At 33.7% G+C, this 9,592-nt stretch overlaps 1 protein-coding gene across 2 annotated transcripts; it reads left to right on the forward strand.

Moving 5' to 3' along the window:
- Positions 1-3,132: 3,132 nt before the first annotated feature.
- LOC101221121 (ABC transporter B family member 13) lies at positions 3,133-8,280 on the forward strand. 2 transcript variants are annotated; one of them, XM_011654152.2, is made up of 10 exons: positions 3,133-3,574; positions 3,660-3,714; positions 3,825-4,000; positions 4,111-4,311; positions 4,422-4,681; positions 4,887-5,200; positions 5,280-5,503; positions 5,585-6,371; positions 6,447-6,688; positions 6,804-8,280. In XM_011654152.2, exons 1-10 carry the CDS (start codon positions 3,311-3,313, stop codon positions 8,025-8,027), a joined length of 3,747 nt encoding a protein of 1,248 aa, XP_011652454.1. In that variant the 5' UTR covers positions 3,133-3,310; the 3' UTR covers positions 8,028-8,280. The 2 variants fall into 2 exon arrangements, with proteins under 2 accessions (XP_011652454.1, XP_011652455.1); XM_011654153.2 differs by having other exon boundaries at positions 3,481-3,574; positions 3,660-3,740.
- The last annotated feature ends 1,312 nt before the right edge of the window (positions 8,281-9,592 follow it).

Below are 9,592 nucleotides of genomic sequence, written 5' to 3' on the forward strand. Positions count from 1 at the left end.
GTATGGATGTTATTTTCTTCATCTTTCGATATCGAGAATTTATCTTCCACGTCTATGTTTGTGCATCCTACCAATACACAAATCATAATAACTTAGATTAGTTCGAGGGTTTAGCAAAATTGGTGGACATATAATATAACACAATTTGTGTAATTAATTAACCATATATAGTTATAATATACTGATTTTCATTTGTCCGCCGATTTTGTTTAAAGTTGTGCTTATTATTAAGCACCTTAATTTATTTGTTTACCTCTTGTACTTTTATTTTCTTGGGATATATTAAAATTTACAAACTTTTATTTATAATTATTTTTTTCTTATGTACTTTTAGTTATGTAACAATTTAGATATGATTGTGGACTATACTAAGAAACAATTTAGTTTTTATATTTTTAAGTTTGTAACGATTTATCTCTTATTCTAACAGTTATGTTATAATTAAATAAGAGTTTTTTAAAAACATTTTTAAAAATAGCAAAATAAATTAAAATATATGCAAGTATAGCAAATTTTTGAATTTTATCACGGATAATTTTCTATCGCTCTAGTATATCAATGACTGAATTTACTATAAGTTGTAAATATTTTATAAAATTTGTTATTTTTAAAAATTTCTCGTTTTTTAAACCAGTAAACTAATTAGCGACTCAATATTTTTACAAAACAGTTAGTAGGCAAGTAAAAAAATGGAGATCTTGCAAAAATAGCAAAACAATTATGATAATATAGCTCATGTCACTATATTTTCTAATTGCAATAATAGCAAATTTAAAAGTTGAGAACCCTCTAATAACCTTTCGATAACCGCCTAGTAGCACTAATTATTTGTCATATTTGCCATATTCGCAATATGAAAAAAAAACGTGTTATTAACTGTTTTTGTCATATGATGTAATTTATCTTTAAAAATATTGTCATCTAATTTTGATGGTTTTCTTAACGTTAAGGCTTAAATTGTTACAAATTTAAAAATATAAGAACTAAATCGTTATATACTAAATTCAATGACTAAATTGTCAGAAAATAGAAAGTACAAACTAAAGTTTACCGACTAAATTGTTACATGAAAAGTGTTTTTTAACCCATTTATATAACTTGTTATATAATATATCATACATCAAATTAAAAATGAATCAACTTAGAAGTGGTTCCCGGTAAAATTTGTTTATTAAACACACACTATATGTTGGGGAAAATATATATAAGGTTAAATTGCTTTGTATTTCTATCTTCCAATCGTTCAAATAGGGAGATCTAATTAAAAACTTGAGAAGAAAAATTAACCATCTGTTTTTGGTAATTCATTTGCTTTCTTTTGTTATTTTTTTTTTTTAAATTTACTTTGAAGAAAACGGACGTGTTTGTTAATTAATTTAATTTTCTATTTTTAAATAAGAAACTTGTTATGAATGAAAGTTGAAAAAAAAAAACTTTAAAAGAATAGATTTTTTTAAAAGACAAAAACAAAAATTGAAATAATTAATAAACCGTAGCTTAATCAACAAAAATAATACATAGTGTAATTTTGGATGAACATCACCCTAAAATTCAATTTTTATTACATTTTAACTAGAAAAATTAGATCATATAAAAAAAACAGTTAGAGAAAAATAGTCGGCATATTGCAAATATGAAAAAAAAAATTAGTGATATCACACGTCTATTAAAGGGTTATTGGTTTTTAAATTTGCTACTTTTACAACTTATAAAATATAATGACACGAACTCTATTTTTATTTTTTAAAAAATAGCTACATTTTTGCAAGTGCTCCTTTATCTATAACTTGAACCATATTATAGGTAAATTAGAAGTTATGCATGTGATTAAAACAAGTAAGTGAACATTTCGATTATTAAGATATGTGACGTAGAAATCTTCCAAGTACAACATTGCAAAAAAGTATCTATAAACATGTTTATGTCAACTATTAAATTAAATTAAAATAAAAGAATATTCGTTCCACGTGAAAATAGTTCAATATGGTGAGAGTTCAAAAGTTCAAATTTTTACTGACAATCATAACATTATTAAAATTATACTCTCCAACCAAAAAAAGATTTTTTTTTATGCTTTAGGTTTTAACTCTCGCCAAACCAATGGTCGTATCTCTTTAAATAAAACTAATAAATACACTATGGAATATGATTGAATAAATGAGCAGTACTATTAATATTACCCTTTTACAAAAGAAAACGGTTACAAACTATTAATATTTAAGATTTTGTAGTATAACTTAATTACGGAGTGGAAGATTGAGCCTCTATCTTTTTTAGATAAAAGTGATGTCGATAATACTAAGTCAAGTTTACTCTGACACGTTTGAGTTGTTATTAACGTAAAGTTTGACTATTACAACTTACAAATATCGTAAATAAGTGTATATGAAGGTTTTTTTTCTCTAGCATAAGTTAATAGAACATCGTTTAGTCTTTGTAAATTACACTATTCATACACATATTCATAGAAAAACGGTTTTAAATAATACAAATGTTTAAAATAATTTTAAATATAACAACATCATACTTTTTACTATTGTATTTTTAATGATTTTGTTATATCTAAAAATAACCATATATATTTGTTTTGTTATTCAACTTTGCTTATATTTTTAAGAATCATGTGAAGTTTTAAAAACAAATAAGAATAGGTTTCAATTTTTTTAAAAAAATTGAATATAGAATGCAATTTTTTTCTAAAATGGAAACCATAGTTCAGTAGAAAACAAGTACAAATTTCAAAAATAAAAAATGAAAACGAAATCCTTATCAAACCGAATCTAGCGTGCTATAGATTAAATTGGATGAAGCAATTTAATCACATGAGAGATGAATTTAGAAGCTCATAACTTGACTTCAATGGCGTCTTCATCTCCACGTTCTTCGGCGTGGGAAGATAATTTCCCTGCATGTATTAACTCCCCCAGGCCCCATTAATAATGGGTTTTCACTCCTTTCATTTGATCAACCATAAATTTTTTTTCAATTCTTTGTAGTGGATCAGAACTGGCATATCCATTTAATATTTTTTTCCAACGGTCCTCACATTGATAACATGACCATATCTTGGGGTCCCAACCATAATCAAATTCAATGCTTAGCATTCACCACAAATTTGGAAATGGAGTTCTTGGGTTGGCTTAATTATGAGGAAAATGCCAAGCTTTTACCATACCGCTGTTCAAAACGGCAGTTGAGTCACCGCATTGTTCGTTAGCTCACTGATCATTGTGGTCTTCACATTTATGAACACTATCAACTACTAGCAACTCTATATCTGAAACGTAGTTCTTCTGATTTAGTTGAAGAGATGGAGCTTGCCTCCAATGGGGAATTAGACCAAAACCCACCTACTAAAATGGAGGAACAAGAAGTGAAATTAAGTAAAATGTCCTTTTTTGGTTTGTTTGGTGCTGCTGATGGAATTGACTGTTTGTTGATGGTGTTTGGAAGTTTAGGAGCGTTTGTTCATGGGGCTTCCCTTCCTGTTTTCTTTGTTCTGTTTGGTCGGATGATTGATTCTTTGGGACATTTGTCCAAACATCCTCATAGATTGTCTTCTCGTATTGTTGAGGTTCATTACATCATCTAATTATTATTCTATTGTGTGATTCCAACTCTTCATCATATTTTGAAACTATGTTTTTTTGGATTGGCAGAATGCTTTGTACTTGATCTATCTTGGCCTCATTGTGTTGGCATCAGCATGGATAGGTGATTCAAAATCCCATATGAAAAGGGTTGTTGAGAATTTGCTGGAATCCTTAACTTGAGTGATCACCAATTATTTGATGATTGGTGTCTTATAAAGGCTTTGTTTATAGGTGTGGCATTTTGGATGCAAACGGGAGAGAGGCAGACAGCGAGGTTGAGAATGAAGTATCTCAATTCTATTTTGAAGAAAGATATTAACTTTTTCGACACCGAGGCCAAAGATTTCAACATAATGTTTCATATCTCAAGTGATATGGTTCTGGTTCAAGATGCAATAGGTGACAAGGTAAACTTTTGTAGTTAAAACGGATTAGAAAGAGTTGGATTGTATGTGATTGATTGTTCTAACTTAAAAAAATTTGAGTATAGCATCATTTTTTTTTTTTTTGGTTGCAGACAGGTCATGCTATGCGTTATTTCTCCCAATTCATAGTTGGATTTGCCATTGGATTTACATCAGTTTGGAAACTGACGCTTCTGACTTTGGCCATTGTTCCATTGGTAGCCATTGCAGGAGTTGCGTACACTGTCATCATGTCAACTTTGTCTCAAAAAGGTGAAGCTGCCTATGCTCAAGCTGGAAAGACAGCAGAAGAGGTAAACGATTTTTCTTATTTTTCAAAGTTGATTGGATGTTGAAACATGGAATAGAAGTTTTTGGAAAAGAGGTTTCCAAGCAAAATACTTTTTGCTGGCTTTTTCCTCAGGTTATTGCACAGATTCGAACAGTGTATTCGTATGTAGGAGAGAGTAAAGCATTGGAGAAATACTCTGAATCGCTTCAAAATGCTTTGAAACTGGGGAAGAGGAGTGGTTTCGCAAAAGGCTTTGGCGTGGGGTTTACATACAGTCTTCTGTTTTGTGCCTGGGCATTGCTCCTCTGGTATGCCAGCATCCTTGTCCTCCACCATGAAACAAATGGAGGGAAGGCTTTCACTACAATCATCAATGTCATCTTCAGTGGATTGTAAGTTCATCTTATCTTGAGGAAGCTGTTATGAATGTGCATAAAATTTGTTGGTAGTATAATGTGATTGTAAAACAGAAGATTTGCGTATGAAAAATGCAATTTCCTTACTTAGTGTAGAAGTTGTTGTGTTGGATTCTTGTGTACCTCCTCTTGTTTAGACTGGCCAACTTCGTTTTCTTAAATCAGGTCTCTTATCTTTCAGTGCACTGGGTCAAGCTATGCCAAATCTCGCAGCCATTGCGAAAGGTCGGGTGGCTGCAGCCAACATTTTTAGCATGATTGACGCAGATTATGAATCTTCTTCAAGGTCTAACAATGGAGTCGCGTTGTCGAGTGTAGCAGGGAAGATTGAGTTTTCTGAGGTTTCCTTTGCTTATCCCTCTCGACCCCAACTGATTTTTGACAAGTTAAGCTTCTCCATAAGTGCTGGAAGAACAGTTGCAGTTGTTGGCCCCAGCGGCTCAGGGAAGAGCACCATTGTTTCCATGGTTCAACGTTTTTATGAACCTTCTTCAGGTTGGTTGAATCATAACAAATCCTGGGTAGTTCTATGATCTCATGTCGGCTTGCTGACTAATTATTTGAAGTTTATTAGGTAAAATACTATTGGATGGACATGATCTTAGGACTCTTGAGTTAAAATGGTTGAGAAGGCAAATGGGGTTGGTTAGTCAAGAGCCTGCCTTGTTTAATACCACAATAGCTGCCAATATTCTTTTTGGTCAAGAAAATGCAACCATGGATGAGATCATTGCAGCAGCAGAAGTTGCAAATGCTCATTCTTTCATTCAAGAATTACCAGATGGCTACTCCACTCAGGTTTGTGTTCTTCTCTAGTTTGAACTTTTCATTTAATCTGAGCAAAACTTAGCCCCAATAGTTGGTGTGAACACTGAACAGGTTGGAGAGAGAGGGATTCAACTTTCAGGTGGGCAAAAGCAAAGGATTGCCATTGCAAGGGCAGTTCTACGGAATCCAAAAATATTACTTCTTGACGAAGCCACCAGTGCTCTTGACTCAGAATCAGAACTCATTGTTCAACAGGCACTGGTCAGAATCATGTTGAATCGAACAACAATTATCATTGCCCATCGACTTTCAACGATTCAAGAAGCAGATACGATCTTTGTCCTGAAAAATGGTCAGATTGTTGAGAGTGGAAACCATTCAGAATTGATGTCAAAGAATGGTGAGTATGCAGCTCTCGAGAGCCTTCAGCTGCCAGGTCAAGTGAACGATTCTAGCATAATATCACCACCTGGAAGTTCCAGGCATTCAAGTTTTCAAGAAGCTTTTAGCTCTCATAACAGTATACTAGATTCCAAGTCATTCAGAGAGACTAAGTTACAATCAGCAAACAAAGATTTGAAAACATTGAATTATTCTCCTCCATCAATTTGGGAACTACTAAAGTTAAATGCACGAGAATGGCCTTATGCAATACTAGGATCCATAGGAGCAATTCTTGCAGGCATTCAAGCTCCTTTGTTTGCTCTTGGCATAACTCATGTCCTATCTGCATTTTATTCTCCCCATCATTCTCAAATCAAAGAAGAGGTCCATCATGTCGCTTTCATGTTTGTTGGAGTTGCTATTTTCACCATTCCTATATATCTGCTGCAACACTACTTCTACACATTAATGGGAGAGAGACTTACAGCCCGTGTTCGTTTGCTGTTGTTCTCAGGTTTTTTCGTTTTACAATTTGTTTGGATTCTTTTTCATCCAATTTTATCTAATGCCTGTCATTAATCATTTACAGCTATCCTTTCCAATGAAGTTGGTTGGTTTGATTTTGATGAGAACAACACCGGAGCATTGACATCAATCTTGGCATCCAATGCAACGTTAGTAAGAAGTGCACTGGCCGACCGTATATCGACGATCGTGCAAAATGTAGCGCTTACTGTGTCTGCATTTGTTATTGCCTTTATATTCAGTTGGCGCCTTGCAGCTGTTGTTGTAGCTTCTTTGCCCCTTCTTATTGGAGCCTCAATAACTGAGGTAACTTCCAAAGTTCACTGAAAACGATTAAGACATGTCTGTTTTCTGCTAAAGTTTAGACATTTCATATTACATTCTTGGCTCAGATTGATGACTTCTTTCATTGAATCTGCAGCAACTATTTCTCAAGGGATTTGGTGGAGACTATGGTCAAGCATATAACCGGGCAACAGCTGTAGCACATGAAGCCATCGCCAATATACGCACAGTTGCGGCATTTGGTGCTGAAGAAAAGATCTCAAGTCAATTTGCTTTTGAATTGAACAAACCCAACAAGCAGGCCTTTCTGAGAGGTCATGTTGCTGGCTTTGGCTATGGGATATCACAATTCTTTGCATTTTGTTCCTATGCACTTGGCCTTTGGTATGCATCAACTCTTATCAAACATAGACACTCAAACTTTGGGGACATCATGAAATCTTTCATGGTTTTGATAATCACATCATTGGCAATAGCAGAAACCCTGGCTCTTACACCTGATATTGTAAAAGGCTCACAAGCATTAGGATCAGTCTTTAATATCCTCCATCGAAAAACGATCATAGATTCCAACAATCCATCAGCCGAAATGGTAACTAACATCATAGGTGACATTGAATTCAATAACGTGAGTTTTAAGTACCCTGCAAGACCAGATATCACAGTTTTTGAGGACTTGAATCTAAGAGTTTCTGCAGGCAAGAGTCTTGCTGTTGTTGGACAAAGTGGGTCGGGAAAGAGCACTGTGATTGCATTGGTGATGAGATTCTACGATCCCATTTCAGGAACGATCTTGATCGACGGTCGTGACATTAAAAGCTTAAACTTGAGATCACTGAGGATGAAAATTGGGTTGGTTCAACAAGAACCAGCATTGTTTTCCACAACAATATATGAAAACATCAAATATGGGAATCAGGAGGCATCAGAAATCGAAGTAATGAAAGCAGCCAAGGCAGCAAATGCTCATGGCTTCATTAGCCGAATGCCAAATAGCTATCAAACGCACGTTGGCGACCGAGGAGTGCAACTCTCAGGAGGGCAGAAGCAGAGGGTGGCAATTGCTAGAGCAATACTAAAAGATCCTTCCATTCTTCTGTTGGATGAAGCAACAAGTGCATTGGATGCAGCCTCTGAGAGGCAAGTGCAAGAGGCTCTTGACAGGTTAATGGAAGGCCGAACAACAATTCTTGTGGCACACCGGCTTACGACCATCCGCGATGCCAACAGAATAGCCGTGCTCAAAAGTGGTAGAGTGGTTGAGATTGGCAGCCATGATAGCTTACTGAAGAACCCCCACAGTATCTATAAACAGTTGGTAAATTTGCAACATGAAACGACTGTGCAATCGCTTGAGTAGTTAGTTTTGGTATTGTATATGATGAAATCATCTCTCAGGAGGTCGAGATTGCAAAACAGTTTGAGAGAGAGAGAGAGCTTAGCAAGTTTCAAGGTTTCTGCAGAAAACATTTCCCATGGCAATGTCAAGTAAATATCTTGCTGTAATCTCTTCTCTCAAGTCTCACTCACTTTGTGTAAATTCTATATTTGGAAGTGAATACATGAACCCCAACATTACAGACTTAATCGTACAAGTGCTTTTTGTAAGCGAACATCTTTCCAGTTTTTTACTAAATAGGAGCATTTGACTCTTCATGTTTTATTGTTTTTTCAAAATCTCAAATCACATTTTTGGAGCAAACTTTACTTTTAGTTTTTGAAACGATGGGGTTTTTAAAAATTATAGAGCAAAATGTAATTTCCCCCTCAAATTTGAAGGTGATGAAATTTGAAATTGAACCCTCCAATCTTTAAGGTTTAAAAAATGATTCCAAATAGTCTTTTAAGGCTAATTTGAACTCATAGTTTACTAATGGTCAAATGATCATCAAAAGGATGAGTTCGTTAGTTGATTTTCCTTCTATTTACCTCTTCTCTACCATCTTTTTAACTTTTCTTGTGGAGTCTTATCAATAGACAATAAAAGGCCCTACCATGTAGGTTGATTTGGAAAAAAGAATCGTACTAACTTCGTTCATTGTTTAGTCAGATGAAATAAATGAATAATAATTTGTTGATGCATCAAATTATGAGTATATTGTAGGATAATTCTTTTTGCCGTAAACTCGAGATGCGCCACCATCTCCGTCCATTAGTTAGTGTCAGGTAATTGTTGCAAGGGCTTGTTTGTACAAATGGGCTTTGTCCTTTAGCATATAGCGGTTAGGTGCTGCTGCCAAAGCTTGGAGGTAGAATCCAAGTACAATTTAGGAGTCATGTTTTACCTTTTATGGAAGAATAATTAAATAGGCAGAAATTTTGGAGATAATTAATTTGAAGTTGATTTTCTAACCAAATTGACTATGATTACTTTCGTAACGTTCAAGCTGATTCCAACGATGATTCCAGCGATGAAAGGGCGACCCACTATTGGATTTTTCCTTAAATTTAGTATTTTTTTAATCTTTGAGTTTTGTTTTAATTAAGTCTCTTGATTTGAAAATGTACAATTTTATCCATAACTTCGATTTAAGTTTTGTTTCAATTTTGTTTTTTTTCGCTAAAAACCTTAATTTTTCGCTAAAAACAAATTAATTTCTGTCCTTAGTATTAATGTATATGTCCTTAGTATTAATGTATATGTCCTTAGTATTAATGTATATTGATTAATTAAGCAATTGAGTTTCACTAATTGTTTTCACCCACAAAAATTAATTTTTAAATTTTAAATTAGAAAACATTAGTGCAAGAAAGCTTGCATTTAAGAAAATCTAAGATTAAAAAATAGAGTAAATTGGTAACATTTTGAAAACGAAGCATAAACCAAACCTAAAATCTAGGCCAAAAAGGGTTTTTCCCTAAAATTTGTAGTTACATTTATTTTAAATCATAAATTTGAAAATTATTTTTGAGCTCCATTTGCAA

Source organism: Cucumis sativus, chromosome 3 (assembly GCF_000004075.3).
Source record: "Cucumis sativus cultivar 9930 chromosome 3, Cucumber_9930_V3, whole genome shotgun sequence".
Classification (NCBI taxonomy): Eukaryota; Viridiplantae; Streptophyta; class Magnoliopsida; order Cucurbitales; family Cucurbitaceae; genus Cucumis; species Cucumis sativus.

Excerpts from the sequence above, each read along its gene's own strand:
- LOC101221121 (XM_011654152.2), top strand. The coding sequence starts at position 3,311 with ATGGAGCTTGCCTCCAATGGGGAATTAGACCAAAACCCACCTACTAAA. Across the intron at positions 6,372-6,446 it reads TCGTTTGCTGTTGTTCTCAG|CTATCCTTTCCAATGAAGTT; the intron begins GTTTTTTCGTTT and ends AATCATTTACAG. Across the intron at positions 6,689-6,803 it reads TTGGAGCCTCAATAACTGAG|CAACTATTTCTCAAGGGATT; the intron begins GTAACTTCCAAA and ends TTGAATCTGCAG.